The sequence below is a fragment of the Vigna unguiculata genome, chromosome 4 (assembly GCF_004118075.2).
Source record: "Vigna unguiculata cultivar IT97K-499-35 chromosome 4, ASM411807v1, whole genome shotgun sequence".
Lineage (NCBI taxonomy): Eukaryota > Viridiplantae > Streptophyta > Magnoliopsida > Fabales > Fabaceae > Vigna > Vigna unguiculata.
In genome coordinates this window covers 2,007,472-2,027,930 of record NC_040282.1, presented here as the reverse complement: position 1 = coordinate 2,027,930, position 20,459 = coordinate 2,007,472, and the positions used below count along the sequence as shown (strand labels likewise).

Genomic DNA, 20,459 nt, shown 5'->3' with positions numbered 1-20,459 from the left:
GGTAAGGTTAAGCCAAGTAGTGTTTCTGAAGAGAGAAGACAGAGTTCATCAATTGCTAAGTGAGTATGTTGCAGTGCTGTTTAATGAAAGCACAATTTGAAGGCTAGGAAAAGAAAAAAAAGTGTCTTTTGTTCCTCTTATGTTACATGGCATTCCTGGTTAGAAAATTAAACTTTGCATACAAAGTATAAGTCAGTCTTGGTTAATATTTTGGATTGTTTGTGATTTTAAAATTTAAAATAAATAAGTAAAACAAATAATATGTCAAGAATGGGATTCGAACCCATGCCCTTTCGGACCAGTACCTGAAACTGGCGCCTTAGACCAACTCGGCCATCTTGACTTTTGTTGATAAATGAAGTAAACAATATTATTTAAATATTTAAGTTTATAAAGATAAATGACTCTTATTAGAAATGTAATAATCCCAAACCATTCCTTTTGGAACCAGTATCTAAATTACATTTTTATAAAGATAAAGTATACTTATTAGTGAAGATTTAAAATTCACCATCTATCCCATCTTTTAATCACTTTTACCATCAATTTAACTTACAATTAGTAATCTTTTACTAATAAGTAGTAAAAAAATTTGTATGCTAAGAAAATTATGAATACTACATAGAGAAGAAAATCGGCTGAGTTTGATGAGCTACGGCAAAAATATTATGAAATGTATTTTTACGTTAGTGGAAAACATGGCCAAACTTTATTTTGGAGAAATTGGTAGGTTAATTTAGGATTAACATTACATTAAATTCAATTAATTTAGCATGGATTTAACGACAAATAGTGTTTTTTTTTGTCATTGACACATAAGAAATCCTTATTTTCCTCGAACTAAAATAGTCGAATCCAAAAACATATTAGACCTATGCATATTTTAGAAAAGGCGTATTCTAGATAGGTATCTATCTACATGATATTATATTCTTTAGATTTTTTTTTTTTTAAGATAATAAACTTTGAATCTAGAAATTCATCAAATCTATACAAAATCTTTCACACTATAATCTGATAATTAGTGTACTAAAATACATTCTTTGAGGATAAGATTATCCAGGCAGAAAATTTGGTTGTTGGAAGCTTAATTTTTTATTATAGATTTGGTATCAATGACTTATGAATCAATTTATATATAAATAAAAGATTACATACTACTTCAGGTTTAAAATTTTAAAATGATTAGTTTCTAAATCTTCTTCCTTAAATTTTGATCAATTTCCTTGTTTTATATATAACTCATTATTTCTAATCGAAACAACAATATATAGGAGAAAAAGATACACTATGAGGTTATGAGATCAAAGTTCATATTCAAAATCCATTGCAGAACTTCTGAGCTTACATTTGCAAGAAGTAAAACAGGTAGCACTTACCATTCTAATAATCATAGGCCTTAGCAACAAGCTGCAATGTGAAATATATAAGAAACTAACACTACAATAGCCACTAGAATTCACTCTTTCAGATCTATGCATGAAGTTGATAGCAGAAAAACACGATCTCTAGGCACCACATCCAGCACCACAACCAGCACCACATCCTGCACCACATGCAGCTCCATAAGGTTCTTCATCTGCTGCAGAACTTTTCTCCTTGGATACACCATCTGCACAAGAAAAAATTATGGCTGGAATAATGCAGAAGGTAACAAAAACCATCAACCAGATTGCATAGCCATTACCAAAGAAACCAATATTTGCATCCACAATTTTCACCTCTCTCAATTCTCTCACCATTTGTTCCCACTTTGCTCAATGATTTTCACTTTCACCTGAGAATAGGCCTTTGGTTTTTTTTTTTTCAGAAGTGGACATATATGCTTGTTATATAAGCTATATATACAGTGAAACCAATGTGCTAGATAAAAAATAAAAATATCTTTGTATATGCATTTGAAGACGTTTTCAAATTTTTCATTACCCTAGAAAAGTCCAAGTTATTGCTCCTTTAGTCGACTGTGGTGGACCACTCAGTTCTTGTCTTGAAATTTAGTTGTGGTAGCTAACATGTAATCATGCTATTGATTCCAGTCATCACTTTCAACTAATAAATTGACATTCATGCTTCAATTGCAAAATCCAATGTTTTTAAACTCAGATAAATGATTGAGGTATCCATTTTGAACATTTATGAACTTAGCTTTAGTTAAATAGTGCATAAAATGTTATTAATGAAATATATATACCATAACTTTATAACACACTAGCTTTTTAACATTTAAAATACACATGAAAAATCTAATATACCATAGTGGTTAAGTTTAAGTTTTATCATTACAAAACTATCACTAAAAATAGAAAATTAAAAAATTTAAAATGAAAAAGAACATGACAAATATTTAGACTTTATTTTTATTTTTTTTGAAAAGACAATCAAAATGGCACCATATTTAGACCATTAAATTTTTTATTCTTTGGACCACGATGGATTTGACTTTTAAAAACTGACAATGTTTATCCTAAGCAAAACTTTTTTTCTGACTTGGGGAGGTTGTAACTAGTTAAGCAGTGAAAAATATTATTTTGCTCAGTGGTTGTTTCTATAGTACTACTACCAACCCTTTTTAGACTAAAAATTATATAAAAGAACATTATTAGAGACTCCACTCATTGTTGAGTGGAGGACGAAGATCAATAATGGCATGGTTGTTGATTCTTTAGGAAATTGCAAAATGCAAACATTTCAAAGCAGATTTTATCCTATAATATTCTACTGCAGTTGCTTAGTATTATCATGCTCCATGTGTTATGTTTCCAATTCTTCATCAGCAAGCACCATTGTAATTCAGAGAATCAGAGCAGACAGACAATTTGAGAGTCCATCATCACAGGATAAACACAAATAAGAGGCAAATTCAGGTTTTGAAGTAATAAATCCAAAAGCAGAAACTTAAAGTCTGTGGTACATACATTACTCTTATTGGATAAATAGAAATAAGAAGACTAAGTTTTGAGGGTTTTGGAAGATGTTTAATTTTTATTGGAGGCATTGTAGGTAGTGATAATGATAGTGGGATTGTTGTAATGTAGGAGCTATCTGTTTCCCACATTATAAGTGGGTCATAGACTACTGCACCACCACATCAGACGCATTATATGTGCTTCATGTGACAACCACAATTCTAATGTCACATTCTTCTATATGGAACTCAACCTACTGGTGCCAAACTCATCTTGGATTATTCTGTGTAACTCTATTTAATTACCATGGAAAAAAGCCAACAATTAATAATCTCATAAAGCAGCACCCATTATTTCGAACTTGGTATCCTATTATATTTTTCGTTTAAAAAAACTAACAAAAAAGTTGAGCCTATAAGTTCGTTGAGTCTTCAATTTCTCCTATTTTTTTTTCTTATAGCTGATCAGTTTATATCTGTTTGCAAAAAGCACTATATGATTCAAGAGAGCTGATAATTGTTTACTTCAAAATGGTGAATTGGGTAGAAATAAGATAGAGATAGAAAAGAACAAGAGAAAAGGTGAAATAAGGGATAGCTATATATGTAGAAAAAGAAGAAAAAGTGTGGAGATGGTTATAATTTTTCTACAATACAAAGACAACATGAGTTTCTGATATGATTATACAGTTTCACTAAGAGTTGTGATGATGATTTTGTAAGGGAGTAGATTGAAGTTAAAAGAAGAGAGTTATAAGGAAAGAAGCAAGAAAAGAAAAGATGGATGAAAAACAAAGTGACAGATGTGATCATTGATGAAAAAAAGGAGACAGAAAAAGAAAATGGAATAGAAATGAGATGAAAGAAAAGTAGAAGTGTTTGATATATTTTTTACTTTCACCAAAAGAGTAGCAGACAAAGTGTTCTGGAGTCTGACCTCAGCTTCTATTTAAATCCCAATGCTAACGTAAGAGAACTTTGAGGAACCGAGAAGGTGGAGAATATTGATCGAGAGCGTTTTTCACATATCACACCACACGCACGATATATTGTTTAGTGAAGAAAACTAACAATTAGATTTTATTGAAAAATATACAGATAAACCACTCCTCTCACACACAATCCATGTAAAACCATTGAATAACACAATTGGACATGTATGAAAAATAAAATTATTACATGGGAGAACCTTAAACCATCATCTTATGTATGTTTTTTCTGGTGATAATGATAACCATTGTATCTGTCATAGCAGCTATTTATGTAATGCACAATATATTTTGAAGTTTGGATGAGTGTAACACTTTATTGGGTTTTCTTTGGCTTCACTGGTCCTCTGGGAATTCTGTTGAGGTAGTTCTTCTTGAAAATCCTGTAGTTTTTTCTGAAAACGATTATCATATCGCTCACCCAATTGTTGATTTCTTCCTCGTACCGTTCATACACAATTGGCAGCGTGTGCACGCACAGGAAACCTTGTCATCAACGAACCATCAACAACAAACCAGACATCTTAGTACAAAATCAAATATAAAAATAAGATCATACTCACATTCACATGTGCTCCATATATTATTTAAGAATTTTTAAGTAGATATGATTAAAACTATTCTTTTAATTCTTTAATCATGTAATTATATTTTAATTATGCAGAGAGTATTCTTTGTTACTTGCTACTGACAGCATGAAACTGCTAAAACATTAGTCAGATGAGTAATCTAACCTAGAAAAAGAAAAAAAGATGAAGAAATGCTTACCAATATATAGCAGATTGACAAAGCTGAAGTAGCTTCCAATCACTGACAGAATATAGAGGGACACAATGTTCTGAAAATGTTTTGAGAAGTGAGATGTCAGGTTTAAGCATTTTGTTAATTAAGAAATTCACTTTCAGTTTAGTGAAAGAAAATGAATATTGGTTGTGTACCAGAAGAAAGATTGGCAGGTCTATTCCACATGAAATATGGAGGAGCATTGGTAGTAACTGGTTGAATCTTCTGTGGAGAATGAAAGCAAGTTCTTGAAAGAAAGATTCTTGTAAAATAATGTTTGGAATCTGGGGAGGTTTCCTGAAGATATATTTATCCAAGAAAATATTATTAAGAAATAGATTTTAAACCTAAGTCAAGTCTACAGAACTAAGATAAGATTGAATCTTTATCTTGACTTTGTAGACTTAGCTTAGGTTTGCATCCACTTTCATACTATAAATAGACTTTATCACTTGTCAGTGTTAGACTTTCAATATATCCTCTCATATCGAAATATATACATTTCAAACGTGAGACTAGACATTAATAGATGGTCTAATAACATGCGGAACAATATGTCCAACAAATAATAAATTCTATTAAGAAGTAAATTTTAAAGTCTAACTCATTTTTACGAAACCAGCTTGTAAGTAAGGTTTGCATTATTTACTTATGTAAACTTGACCTTATCACTTATTACTTATCACTTATCACTTGTTTACGTGGAACCTCCAACAAATAGTGTCTATAAGAACATGTATAGATAGACCTATGTATGTCTATATCATCTTCTATATCTATATTCATGGAGACTATATACGTGTGATGTTAAGCAAAAATAGGTACCATTTGAATATATCTGCAGCTGTGGACCATATGAATAGCACAAGCATCGTGGTGATGGAAATGTGACAAAGGAGAGTGACGAAATTGTACTCAACAATCTCAAATAGAAACCATATCACTGTCATCCCTCCCAAAAGCGCAGCTGATAAATTTCTGTCCCTCCATAACAGCATATCTGCCACTGCAACTTCCCCAATTTTCAGAATCACTTCATGGAAGAAAACAAGAACATGAATTTAATGTGGTACCTTTTCCTCCTCCAAGAAGTTGATGTATCGGTTTTTCATGTCCGAAGAGCTTTACTCGTGCTCCGATAATTTCATTGTCAGAATCAGATGATGTATCGTTAGCCATAGTTTCTTCTTCGCTGATATTGTGTCATAACTCTACCATTTATATTGAACATTGTACCATATTTATTTTCATGCACAAGAAGAGGAGATTCTATACTCATCACTAAAGTAAGGAATGACTTTGGGTTAACTTCGCATATTTGCATTCCTGCTAACACTCTAAAGTATCTATTCCCCGAATCTAGATGAGTCTTCTTTCAGCAACAAACTCTGGATTTTTATGCAGCCCTATTATAAAAATGGAGCAAGCTAATAAAGTTCATTTCTTTTGTGAAAAGTTAAATATTTAGGTTTATAGTATTGTTTTTGTGATGATTAGTCTTAATTTTAAATCATGTATATGTTGAATAACTCGAATGGTTTACGTTATTATTTTAAGTCTAAGTTCTATAAGACTCATAAAGAGTATATTTATACTGGATACTAGACATTTTATATAGAATTTTCCAGTATTTAAAGAAGTGTTTTTTTTCAATCTTATTTTTATATTTTATTATGTTATTACTGAAAATCTAATATTTTTTTCATATATTTGTATATTTATTTATAATAGTTGTTAAAAAGATTAATATAAAAATAAGAATACATTTATTTCATTGATTGATTTAAAACAGTACAGAAAACTCTAATCCCATAATAATAATTATTGAAAGAATTCTAAAATCTTCCAACACCTTATAACTTCTAACGATTCCTACTACAGTACCAACAAGGAACATAATACAAATAAAAGAAATATTGTTATATTTAAAACACTGTTTGTGTATATTTGTATAGTATAAACTTTAACGTATTACTGTACTTCTGACAAAAGCCAAAAAGTGTAAAAAAAGTAATTTTTATAAGTGATTGTAAAACTATTAATGTTCGAATTTTTTAGTAACATCCAGTTCTAATTCGTATAAACGCTAAGGTTTTGCTCTGTGAAAGTGTTAAAGTATCATCCTTTTATGTTATTCAACAAATACACGGGTACTCAATTATGGTTTAGGAGTGCGAAAAGATTGGTAAAAAAGTTGGTCTGTACTAAATAAAACTTATAAGAAATAAAAATAACTAAAATTAAATATAAAATGTAAAATTGTCCAAGAGCTAAAAGTAAATTTAATAAAAGATGAAGAAACAAAAATATAATTCTATAAAAGAGTACACATGACCCCATGTTAGACTATTTAAATTTTTACAAATATACTGAAAGAGTTAAAATTTATGGCCAAGTTTTGCGGAAAACAATAATCTCTTGGTTATATAACTTTGTGAGATTTATAAAAGTATAAACAAGCTTCTAATTAATGTAATGTGTGATAAACTATAGACACAACATTATAAATTTTACCTAATAATAATTCCTAATGAGATAGATTTAATTTCCTCTGTGTGAGATAATGTCATGAAATGGATTATTATAAGAAAGTAAACATTTTGTGTCTCGCGGTTAATAAGTAAAAGTCAATGTTAATAAACTAATAGCATTGTATTGGCGTCGCATACAATAGCAATTTGAAAATCATAGATACTAATTCTTTTGCAAGGTCAACCTAACTAACGTTGCGCTTTTATTTTATAATTTATTTAATTTAGCATTGTTTAAGTTAGTTCTAAGTTAAATTTATTTTAATATTAATTTAAATTTTGTCAATTTGATAGATACTAATGTCATTAATTTTAAACAAAAAGTTTCTAATATAACACTTTCATGTTCGAAAAACTAAAATACCAGTGAACAAAAATAATGGTGGTGGATAAAAAAGATGAATATGGATAAGAAGAAGATAAAGAAAATGTCTGCGAATGAAAAAACAAAAGTATCGGTAAAGAAAATGAATATAAAAAAAAACAATATAAAGAAACTTATATAAAAAATTATAATTGATAAGATTTGTCTACATAAATTAACATAGATCTGAACACCATTAACTTAAATAAATCTAAGGGTTCAATATTTTTTTTCTCTCAAGTTTTAGTGAATTTTAGAATTAGTTTCTTTTCAAAATTTTATACCAATTTAGTCATTTATCTTTAAAAATGGATGGATTTAGTCCTTTTTCTCAAATTTTATTACACTTATTTAATTGAAATGACTAAATTCACGTATTTTGTAAGATAAAATTGATAAAAAATTTTAAAGAGTGACTAATTCCAAATTTTACTAAAACTTGAATTTCAAGTACATATTTAATCATAAATCTAAATACTAAATTCACCTAAGCCGATTATTAGTATCAAACAATAAGATAATTTTATTATTGTCAACTACACTTACGGTAATTTGAAAAAAAAAAAACGTAAATATTTATTTATTAAAAGGTATTAAAAATAAGGCTTAAATATATATTTGGTCCCTATTTTTCTCAAAATTATTCAATTTAGTCCTTATTTTCGTTGTTTGGTTAATTTGATCCTCATTTTTGTAAAATTGCATTCAATCGATTCCTTTTGGCAAAGGGTGTTAAAATTGTTAACGACGCAGTGACAACGTGGAATTGTTTGGGTTACGTGTCAAATTTTGACAGTGACGTTGGCACAATGAAATTGAATTGGGGAAGAAATTAGGATTTCAAGCAAAACTATGGCCAGCAAGAAACTTGTGCACAATCCAGTTGGTGATTTTGAATTCGTGTTTGAGAGGTATGTCTTGTCACCATTCGTCTTCCTCCTCTCACCACCACAAACGAACAACACTACACAAATATTTCTCAAGCTTACTAACCTGAACCTGGTTGACGCTCCAATCTCGAATGACAACCTCCAAATGCAATCTCGAAGCGCAATCTCCAATCTCCAATCGCAAATCACTCTCGAAGCGCAATTTCCCCTCTTCACGAATCCTAATTGATGAACAAGAACCCTAATTTTCTCCTTTCTCACCAATCCTAATTTTTCCCTATCTCTCGACCATTCAAATGTCCAATTTCACTTTTTCACTCAAGGAAAACTTTCACTGCAGTAAACCTTCAATTCCACCTTTTAATTTTTTTTTCACTTAACCATTGTTTTATGTTTTATGCAATTCATTTTATTTTATTTTCTTAAGATATAACTAACGAAACAGTGTGCCAACGTGTGTGTGCCGACATCAATTTTAAAATAAACCCTAATTTTGTGTTCAATAAATTTTAAAATAAAAACAACTTTTTACTCTATTAAAATTCGTTAGAATGTTTATTTATTAGAAATAATAAAAATAGCTGAGTTTTTTAATTTAAAAAAATACATCATATTAAAGTTGGTTTAAATAATCTATTATCACTCGTCACTAAACCGACTTTAATAAAGTTCCAATTTAGTTACCACTAATATTTAAAAAATTTATTTTATTTTTCTTGTAATAGATAAAGGATACATACAAAGGTTTAATAGATTTATATTCATCAGAGACAATCTGTTACAAATCCATCATAAAACATAAAATAAAAAGGCTTAGCCCAGAATCTTTAACCTCGGTAAGTTTTAAATTATTTCTTGAAAAAATATTATCATAAATAAATTCTTTCTAAATCTTTTTGTTGGATATTTAATTTTATTTATTTATTTTTATGATTTCATACATGCATATATGAGAAATGATAAAACATAAAAATATATATAAAATCATGTTGAAATTATTTATTGTTATAAGGAAATATAATATGAAATATTGGGTTTGTATAAATAATTATTTATATAATAGGTATGATAGTTAATTGTATTATTTCAGAACTAATAACTGTTTTCAAAATAAAAGAATGTGTAAAAAAAATTGTAATGATTAATAGGATATAGTAATATGAAAAATTGAAAGTGAAGTTGTTAAGTGTGTAAAATCGTAAAAGTAACACATGTCGGTACGAATTTCACCCATTAAAGAGAGATATGAGATAGTGAGTTGAGATCAAAACTAATTAAAAAAATAACTTGTAAATGGTTATCTCGACGTCTTCCTCAATCATCTGTATATAACAACAAAAATTTGGTTATCTTGATGTCTTCGGCCTTAATTAGTGGGCTAAGGTAGTACAGTAATCCCAGTCTGAATAAAAGAATTTTATATTTTGTGTTCACATTTTAAAATATTAATTTTACTTTTTAAAATAAAATTATTAATTAAATTTTTTAAAATCAATCGTTATTTTTACAAGTTTTTAATAAAATTGTCTATCTCTTCTTTTTTATCTTTTTTATTTATTGATAGATATTCTCTCAATTTTTTCTGATATATTTTAGATTATTTTTAATAAATATAATTTTATTTTATATATTAACTTAATAACATTATAATATCATTATCTACTAATATAATACGACACATATTTAAAAAAATACATACACATAAATGCGATAGCGCCTGTGTTTGTGCTAGTTATATATAAAGAAATACACATATTTTGTGTCTTCTTAATTAATATTTTTCTGATTTAAATAATTATTCATAATAATTTTTTTTTCAATTTTAGTATGTTAGCAACTACTTTTCTGAATTCAAATAATTACTCATCATAAAAAAAATTATTTTTTCATCATTTTAATAACTATTTTTTCAAATTTAAATAGTTACTCATAATAAAAAAATTAGTTACACAATACTATTTATAATATGTTTATATCAATAACTAAAATTTATTTTATTTATAGCTATATTTATAACTATATACACGAAACTACATATACTTTTATTTTTTTAATTTTATCCTTCTAAATACTACTTTTAAAATATAACTAATTTATTAATATTTAAAAAGTATACACACATCGGGCGTGCTTACGCCAATAATAATAATAACAAATAAATATCTTACATACAATAATACTTTTATTATAAATATTTTATGTTAGCATACAATATTGTAAATGTTAAATGTGAAAGTTCAGTTAAAATATTTTACAATAATAAAGTTATCATTTTTTTCGTTTCTAATAATAGAATCAATATTGATATTTCTCACTTTCTACTCCGAAAACAATATATCAATTTCAAAAATAATATGATATATTCATAATAATCAATTTAAAAGGGTTAATATTAAAAAAAATGTTATATTATTCGTTTTTCTTCCTAACGTCTTGTTTCCTTCTTTTTAATTTTGTCGAGTATTGATACAATCTGAATGCACGAAATGCACGAGTTGTTACCAACAAACTTTTCGATGATGTCACTCTTGTTGGGTTCTCAAAACGCCCACAAATTACATGTGACAGAGTGCATTCTAGCTCGTTTTTCATTTCTATATGTCAAATATATTCAAAATGTTTATTTTGAAGCCAACATTTTTCGTCATCAATATTTTTATACAATGAACTTTGAATCCATTTTTGTAAATTATTTACTTAATATAAATAGGAAAGTTGGTTTTAAATTATTGTTTCACCTTAAGAAAAGATTTTAAATTAAAATCCTTAACATATAATTACATTAAACATTTTAAATATTATTATTATTATTATTATTATTATTTATTATCATTATTAGTAGCCATGATACTAGCAAAATAATTCTTTAAAGTGGGGTAGGTTGCACGCGTCCTTTGTTTGACGCCCCTTCAATTATTTTGTAGCGCCAAAAAAACTTGGTCCACTTAAATTTTATCATCATCTACAAGCGCCTTGGTCCCCCGTACACACTGAACTTGGAACATAAAACTAATCTCCATCATTAGAAGAACCTGTGTACAAGAAAATTAGTAGTTTATTCTTCCAATCTACATTATAAGTCAAAATATTATAATTTCAAAGTTTATAACTAGTTTTAGACAATACATTTATATATATTTTTTATATTATTCAACTTATTCCTTTTCTATCACAATTTAATTTTTTATGATTAGAATTATTTCTTTTATCACATATATTCATATGTAAATATGACTTTAATTTAACTTATATAAAAAATTGACATGATTTTTCAGTTAAAAAATTTTACATAATAAATTTATGAATTTTTTATATGATATTCTACTTTCTCGTTGTGAAGTTAAAATCATTTAAGTTTTTTACCGTTTTGAAAACAATGAAAAAACATCACAATCTAACCATAAATGTCTCCAATTTAGGCTTCAACTATGTGGTCCCTTAAGACTCCTGGTCCTGTCTCTTATTTATGTTTCACGTCATCACATTCATCATAGAGCTTTTTCCAATTGGCTCGTAAGGTGAAAATTCAAAATCATCTCAAATTCTATCTCATGCCAACAAATTCTATCTTCATTATTAAATTAATTTTTCATATTTCATTTTTTTTTTTAAAAAAAAGCTTGTACAAATTAAGAAAAACAGTTAGATATTAAAAAAACCTGACAAAGACCCTTTTGTTTGCCATAAAAATGTATCTCTATATAAGGTAGATAGAGAGAAGAAGATTTAAAAGTATCCGTAGAATAGGAAAGTGTTTAGTGTGAGAAGAGTAAAAATGGCGAAAATAGGTGAAGCAAAAGTGGTGACCACAGATGTTTTCGAAATGGGAAGTATCCCATGGAAGAGTTTCAACCTTGACACAAGTGCTCCCTCTTCACCTCCAACAACATTGCTAATATTTACACCAACTGTGCCTGCTGCTTACACTGTAATTGTTTTCTACCATGGTTTTTTCATTCCCCCAAGCTACTACACTCAGCTCCTATCCCGCATAGTTTCTCATGGATTCATAGTTGTTGCTCCTCAGCTGGTATACACTTTCTACTTTTCTTTATTAATTTCTTGTTACAATTTTACATGTTTTTTGAGATTTATTTTGTAAATACATTATCAAACTTGTTAGAAATATAAGTAATATAAGTATGAGTTTAAGATAGACAAAAATAAGAAAGTTGAATGAAAAAAAAAACCTAGTAAAGTTACTAAGATGTTGGGCTGAATACAGTCTAAAAGTGAATCAATTTAGTTCACACGAATCTTTTATGAGTTGAGTTAAAAATTAAAAAATAATTAGTTCAATTTGACTTATTTTTTGTGAGTAAAAAATTTTGTAACTCAATTTTATCAATTATAGGTTGTTGGGTGAGTGGATTAACCCACTTAAAGATGTTTTGTTCTTCTCATTTATTTTAGGGTTAAATATGTTTTTGGTTCCTCAAGTTTCACTAAATTTGTAATTAGTCTCTCTTCAAAAATTTTGACCAATTTAGTCATTCATCTTTAAAAATGCGTGAATTTAGTCATTTTAACAAATTTTTGTTAAGTTTATCCGACGTTTTAAGCGCATTTCATGATAGTATTTGAATTGTTTACACTGTTTGACACATCTTCGCTTCAATGTTAACTCAAATATTATCATAAAATGTGTTTAAAATGTCAAATAAACTTAACAAAATTTGGTAAGAATGACTAAATTTACGCATTTCTAAAGATGAATGATTAAATTGATATAAAGTTTCGAAGATAGACTACTTTCAAAATTCACTGCAACTTGAAGGACAAAAAACATATTTAACCCTTTATTTTATATATTTATTCTAATACAATCAAAGTGGACTTATTTGATTTATTATTTTATAGCAATACAATCAAAGTGTTCATCTATTTTATTAAACATTATTATAAAATAGTAATTGAAAATTAAAGTGTGAACTCGTTAAAAAACAAATAAATTAAAGATTTTAACTATTCAAACATTAATTGAACATCATTCTAGTATTTAAACATCATTATAGTATTTAAAAAATCAAATTATCAACCTATACAATTAGAAGCCACAAAAAATTGTAATAAAAAACTTATAAAAAATAGTGAAAAAAACCAATAAAGGATTGTTGTTGGTAGGTTATAAATCAAGTCACCTTCAATCTAACACGTGAGTTTAATGAGTCAAATATTGTTTAATCCACATTAAAATGATTAATTTTTTTCCAACACAACACGGACTCTTTTTGGCATCTTTGATCAAATGACATCAATTTTATGAGTTTGACTATTTTTTTTATTATCATTGATTTTTTTTTTCTATAAATTCTCTTGAAAAATCCAACAAAATTTTATAAAATTCATAAAAGAATCATATAGAATGAATTTATATAAAAAATTTGAAGGAAATTACTAAATATGAAATTTTTTATGTTAAAATACTCTTTTGATCTTCTAGTTCTTATAAAAATTTCAATTAGATTCTTAATTTTTCTGTAATTCAAATTAGTCTTTTAATTCTATGAAATCACTTCATTTAAAAAGTTTAAATATTTAAATTAATTTTACTGTGTAGGTGTGATGTGACTTATAAATTATAAAGAAATTTTAACGTGAATATAACGAACGAGATCGAATAATTTTAAAGAGGTAGAGTGATAAATTGAATGAAATAAAAATAAAGGATGTAATTGAATTTTTATGATAAAAAAGAAAAGACCAAAATAAGATTTTAATCAATTTTTTATTACGTACCTTAGTTTTATCTATAAATGATTGAAAAGGTTCGGAAGGTTTTGTGTTGCATCTTGGACTTGATTCTCTAACACAGATTTTTCCTATCCATGCTAGTTCTGGAACGGTTTGCCTATGTTTGGAAGCGATGAAATAAAGTATGCAGGAGAAGTTGTGGATTGGCTAGTGAATGGGCTTCAACCTTTGCTTCCCGAGAATGTTGAAGCGAAATTGGAGAAAGTGGTTCTCTTAGGTCACAGTAAGGGTGGAAAAACTGCATTTTCAGTGGCACTAGGTTATGCTAAAACCACGCTGAAGTTTTCTGCACTAATCGGAATAGATCCTGTGGGAAGATTATCTAAGTGTAAGGCTACCGAATCACCTCCTAAAATTCTGACAGGGGTGCCACGTTCACTGAATCTGAATGTTCCCGTGGCTGTAATAGGCACTGGACTAGGACCAGAAAAGGCTAATATTTTGTTTCCACCATGTGCTCCTGACGGGGAGAACCACGTGGAGTTTTTCAACGAGAGCAAACCCCCCAAAGCAAATTTTGTTGCACCAAATTATGGTCACATGGACATGTTGGACGATGTAACACCTGGGATATTTGGGACCGTGCTGGCAAAGTGTTTGTGTAAGAATGGGAAGGGTCCTAAGAAGTTGATGAGAGAGACTGTGGCAGGGTTGGTTGTGGCCTTCTTGAGGGCTCAGCTGGATGGAGACTACAAGGATTTTGATGCCATTTTAGAGAATCCTGGTATTGCTCCTGCTAAACTCGATGATGTGGAGTACATAACAGCATGAAAACAACACTTGCTTTCGTTGTTTCTTCTTTTCCATGTCTGTTTCATTTCAAACTAGTCTTTATATGAAAGCTCTCTAAAGTCTTTCAAAGTAGTAATTTGTATCGGTATTATTTGTGTTGTTTCAAACTTTTATATAGTTTTCGAATTCTAAAAATAAATAGATACAGTTCTTATAATCAAGTGTATTAAGTTTTTTTCAGATATAATTCTCGTAATTCAAGTGCATTAAGTCTTTTAACTTATCAAATGATATGGTAGACTAACAATTATTTACACCATATGACATGTTTCAACTCAAAATATCTTTGAACACCATAAGAATTTAATGTTGTGAGATGAAGATGACTATAATCATTCAATTTTAAAATTTGGAAACAAAATATATAAAAGTTTTAAATAATTATAAATTTCAATTTTATGTACAAATTTAAAGATGATAAGCTTCTTTAATATTTGGTTAAATCATTTCAGAGGTCCTCATTTTATATAGATTGAGACTTTTCACATCCAATAGTAACACGTGATACTAAATAAAAAGTTAAATGTTGATTAAGATACTAGCAAAATAATTCTTTAAAGTGGCAAACATGGTCCACTTATATATTTTAGATTGATAATATTTTAACTACTAAATTTTAACAACTTTCTTTTCCAATATGAGATATCATCTTCTAAGTGGTTTTGAAATATTGAGAATGAGAAAATGAAAAACTAGTGAACCACTTAAAAAATGTCACCTAAAATTGTAAGAGAAAGTTGTCAAAATTTAGTAGTCAACAAATCATTTTCCTATATTTTATCATCATCTGCAAGCGCCTTGGTCCCCGTAAAAAATGCAATGATCATATGAGTTCCATCTTTTACTTTCTGATGATGTGGTTTAATGTGGATCATTGATTAATATATCATTATCTTTTTAAAAAAAAATTAATGATTCATACTAAATTATGTCAAGAAGTAAATAATAGGAGTCAAAATATAATTTTTTTAAGAAAAATATCTATCATTAGAAGAACCTGTATACAAGTAAATTAGTAGTTTATTCTTCCAATCTACATTATAAGTAAAAATATTATAATTACAAAGTTTATAACTAGTTTTAGACAATAAATTTATAGATTTTTTTATATTATTCAACTTATTCCTTTTCTATCACAATTTAATTTTTTTTATTAGAATTATTTCTTTAATCACATATATTCATATGTAAATATGACTTTAATTTAACTAACATATATAAAAAATTGACATGATTTTTCAATTAAAAAAAATTAAAATAATAAATTTATGAATTTTTTATATGAATTTCTACTTTCTCGTTGTGAAGTTAAAATCATTTAAATTACCGTTTTGAAAATAATCAAAAACATCACAATGTAACCATAAATGTCTCCCATTTAGGCTTCAACTATGTGGTCCCTTAAGATTCCTGTGTCCTGTCACTTATTTGTGTTTCACGTGATCACATGCATCACTATAGAGCTTTTTCCAAATGAGCTCAAATTCTATCTCATGCCAACAAATTCTATATTCATTATTATATTAATTTTTCATATTTCAAATTTTTTTTTTTAAAAAAGCTTGTACAAATTAAGAAAAAAAGTTAGATATTAAAACCTGACAAAGACCCTTGTTTGACATTAAAACCCGCAGGACGGGCCAGAATATGTGGCCCGTATAAAATATGCAGGGTGGGGTGGGCCAACCCGCAATATACGTGCCTTATGTGGAGCGGGCCTAAACGGGGCGGACCGACCCGTATTATCACCTCTATCTCTATATAAGATAGATAGAGAGAAGAAGATTTAAAAGTATCCTTTGAAGGAAAGGGTTTAGTGCGAGAAGAGTAAAAATGGCGAAAATAGCTGATGCAAAAGTGGTGACCACAGATGTTTTCGAAATGGGAGGTATCCCATGGAAGAGTTTCAACCTTGAAACAAGTGCTCCCTCTTCACCTCCAACAACATTGCTAATATTTACACCAACTGTGCCTGCTGCTTACACTGTAATTGTTTTCTACCATGGTTTTTTCATTCCCCCAAGCTACTACACTCAGCTCCTAGCCCACATAGCTTCTCATGGATTCATAGTTGTTGCTCCTCAGCTGGTATACACTTTCTACTTTTCTTTATTTCTTGTTACAATTTTACATGTTTTTTGAGGTTTATTTTGTAAATACTTTATCAAACTTGTCGGAAATATAAGTAATATAAGCATGAGTTTCAGGGTTAAATATGTTTTTGTCCCTTAACTTTTAATAAATTTTGGAATTAGTTCATTTTGAAACTTTGTACCAATTTAATTCTTCATCTTTCGAGATATGTAGATTTAGTCTTTTTAATCAAATTTTGTTAGATTTATTTGATGTTTCGTATGCATTTCAAGATTGTATTTGAGTTGTTATACTATTTAACACTTTTTTGCTTTAAAAAATATTATTATGAAACGTGTTTGAAATATCAAATAAACTTAACAAAACTCAAGATAATCTAGACATCAATTTTTTGAGTTTGACTATTTTTTATTATCATTGAATTTTTTTCTATAAATTCTCTTGAAAAATCCAACAAATTTTTATAAAATTCCTAAAATAATCATATAGAATGAATTTATATAAAAAATTTGAAGGGAAATTTATTAAATGTGAAATTTTTTATGTTAAAATATTCTTTTGGTTTTCTAACTCTTATAAAAAATTCAATAAGACTCGTGATTTTTATTTAGTTCAATTTAGTTTTTTAATTCTATGAAATGATTCAAATTGATATTTTTGTCATTGATGTTATATTTTGTTAAAATTAATATATCAAATCATTTCATTTAAAAAACTTTAATATTTAAATGAATTTTATTGTGTAGGTGTGATGTGATTTATAAAAAAAAAAATTAATGTCAATATAACAAAAAAATCGAATAATTCTAAAGATTTAGAGTACTATATCGAATCAAATAAAAATACAAAATCTAATTAAATTTTTCATGAAAAAAAAAGGACCAAAATAAGATTTTAATCAATTTTTATTACGTACCTTAGTTTTATATGTAAATGATTGAAAAGGTTCGGAAAGTTTTGTGTTGCATCTTGGACTTATTCTCTAACACAAATTTTTCCTATCCATGCTAGTTCAGGAACGGTTTGCCTATGTTTGGAAGCGATGAAATAAAGTATGCAGGAAAAGTTGTGGATTGGCTAGTGACGGGGCTTCAACCTTTGCTTCCCGAAAACGTTGAAGCGAAATTGAAGAAAGTGGTTCTATCAGGTCACAGTAAGGGTGGAAAAACTGCATTTTCAATGGCACTAGGTTATGCTAAAACCACGCTCAAGTTTTCTGCACTAATAGGAATAGATCCTGTGGGAAGATTATCTATGTGTATGGCTACCGAATCGCCTCCTCAAATTCTGACAGGGGTGCCACGTTCACTGAATCTGAAGGTTCCCGTGGCTGTAATAGGCACTGGACTAGGACCAGAAAAGGCTAATATTTTTTTTCCACCATGTGTGCTCCTGATGGGGCCAACCACGTGGAGTTTTTCAACGAGAGCAAACCCCCCAAAGCAAATTTTGTTGCACCAAATTATGGTCACATGGACATGTTGGACGATGTAACACCTGGGATATTTGGGACCGTGTTGGCAAAGTGTTCGTGTAAGAATGGGAAGGGTCCTAGGAAGTTGATGAGAGAGACTGTGGGAGGGTTGGCTGTGGCCTTCTTGAGGGCTCAATTGGATGGAGACTACAAGGATTTTGATGCCATTTTAGACAATCCTGGTATTGCTCCTACCAGACTCGATGATGTGGAGTATATACTAGCATGAAAACAACACTTAGCTGTCAAGACTCTCTACTGATTTTTTTGGTGTTGTCATCTGCTAAATATTAAAAAGGATAATGATATTCCAACAAAATTTTTTGACAAGGTTTTGACACAGCTTATGTGGCAGCAGTTTTCTTAATTTTTAATAACTGAAAATCTTTGTTTGCACGTGCAGCTGAGAGGGAAAGAAAAATGAGATTAAATGTCCTTTAGAGAGAGAAAGAGAAGAGAAAAAAGGGGGGAGGTCCGTTCCGCAGTGAAAAGTGAAGAGAGAGAAGGTGGAAATACCAACTTGCGGCCGGAGTTAGAAAGTGAAGAGATAAAAGGGGGAAAGTGAGGCTTGGGTGGGGCGGCCGGAGTTAGAAAGTGAAGAGATAAAAGGGGGAAAGTGAGGCCTGGGTGGTTTCGAACTGAGAAAGTCAAGACAGAGAAGGGGGAAAGTGAGATTCTGGCAACCATTTGGGTTGGTGGTGGTGGTGGGTCGTTATCAGGCAATGCGAGAGTGAGAAGAAGTGGTCGACGACAAGGAATTCGTCAGCCCAAGCGTACAATCGACCATTTGGCGGAGCCCATTTAATTTGTTTAAGCCAAATGTAACGTTTTTCGGTCGTATTACGCAGAGGATGTGTATGTGGTTGTTTGGTGTTCATTTCAAAGATAAACTGCATTCAAAAGCGGGGAGTTATGCGTACGTAAGTGGGGAGTAGAGTTTAACTTTTGCAACACTGCTACAATATGGAAGAAAAACTATTCTTAAGTAGCCTCTTCGAACCGTTGACCATGTAGTTGATAAATCACGACGTCTAATTGCCCAATTTAAATTGAATGATCGGAATTAGGTGGATTTAATATGGCCACACAACTGCATAAACAGCTGAGGCCGATGTGGGGAGTAAGGAAGCAGTACGTGGGGAGTTGAAGCAAAGTTTTCTCAACAAAGGTGCAGGACATAGAAAAAAACCTAAGTAAAATGTCGTCAAGCCTTATTCCTATTTCATTCGTTTACAAATAAATTCCTTGGCGTGACTCAAGCGTTATCCATTTTCAAATAATTTAATTTAATGTGACTGGACCCTCACAGAACCCCAAAGATATACTGCATTCAAAAGCGGGGAGTTATGCGTACGTAAGTGGGGAGTAGAGTTTAACTTTTGCAACAATGCTACAATATGGAAGAAAAACTATTTTTAAGTAGCCTCTTGGAACCCTTGACCATGTAGTTGATAAATCACGACGTCTAATTGCCCAATTTAAATTGAATGATCGGAATTAGGTGGATTTAATATGGCCACACAACTGCATAAACAGCTGAGGCCGATGTGGGGAGTAAGGAAGAAGTACGTGGGGAGTTGAAGCAAAGTTTTCTCAACAAAGGTGCAGGACATAGAAAAAAATCTAAGTAAAATGTCGTCAAGCCTTATTCCTATTTCATTCGTTTACAAATAAATTCCTTGGCGTGACTCAAGCGTTAGCCATTTTCAAATAATTTAATTTAATGTGACTGGACCCTCACAGAACCCCAAAGATATACTGCATTCAAAAGCGGGGAGTTATGCGTACGTAAGTGGGGAGTAGAGTTTAACTTTTGCAACAGTGCTACAATATGGAAGAAAAATATTTTTAAGTAGCCTCTTGGAACCCTTGACCATGTAGTT

General features: G+C 29.5%; 2 protein-coding genes, 1 long non-coding RNA gene, 1 other non-coding gene and 1 pseudogene across 4 annotated transcripts; 2 read left to right on the top strand and 3 right to left on the bottom strand.

Annotated features, from left to right (window-relative positions):
* Positions 1-262: 262 nt before the first annotated feature.
* TRNAL-CAG lies at positions 263-343 on the bottom strand. Its single transcript has one exon. It is a non-coding gene; the product is annotated as a tRNA-Leu (tRNA).
* Positions 344-1,296: 953 nt separating this feature from the next.
* On the bottom strand, positions 1,297-1,825 carry LOC114182332. Its single transcript, XR_003604060.1, has 2 exons — positions 1,688-1,825; positions 1,297-1,612 (listed from the first exon to the last, which is right to left on the bottom strand). It is a non-coding gene; the product is annotated as an uncharacterized LOC114182332 (long non-coding RNA).
* A 2,137-nt stretch (positions 1,826-3,962) lies between these two features.
* LOC114181566 (reticulon-like protein B9) lies at positions 3,963-5,884 on the bottom strand. The gene is made up of 5 exons (XM_028068050.1): positions 5,751-5,884; positions 5,503-5,683; positions 4,833-4,974; positions 4,663-4,732; positions 3,963-4,380 (listed from the first exon to the last, which is right to left on the bottom strand). The coding sequence occupies exons 1-5, from the start codon at positions 5,854-5,856 to the stop codon at positions 4,211-4,213; spliced, it is 669 nt and encodes a 222-aa protein (XP_027923851.1). The 5' UTR covers positions 5,857-5,884; the 3' UTR covers positions 3,963-4,210.
* A 6,303-nt stretch (positions 5,885-12,187) lies between these two features.
* Positions 12,188-15,188, top strand: LOC114181584 (chlorophyllase-1-like). Its single transcript, XM_028068080.1, has 2 exons — positions 12,188-12,492; positions 14,298-15,188. The coding sequence occupies exons 1-2, from the start codon at positions 12,238-12,240 to the stop codon at positions 14,985-14,987; spliced, it is 945 nt and encodes a 314-aa protein (XP_027923881.1). The 5' UTR covers positions 12,188-12,237; the 3' UTR covers positions 14,988-15,188.
* Positions 15,189-16,818: 1,630 nt separating this feature from the next.
* On the top strand, positions 16,819-18,849 carry LOC114182749 (annotated as a pseudogene).
* Positions 18,850-20,459: the final 1,610 nt, after the last annotated feature.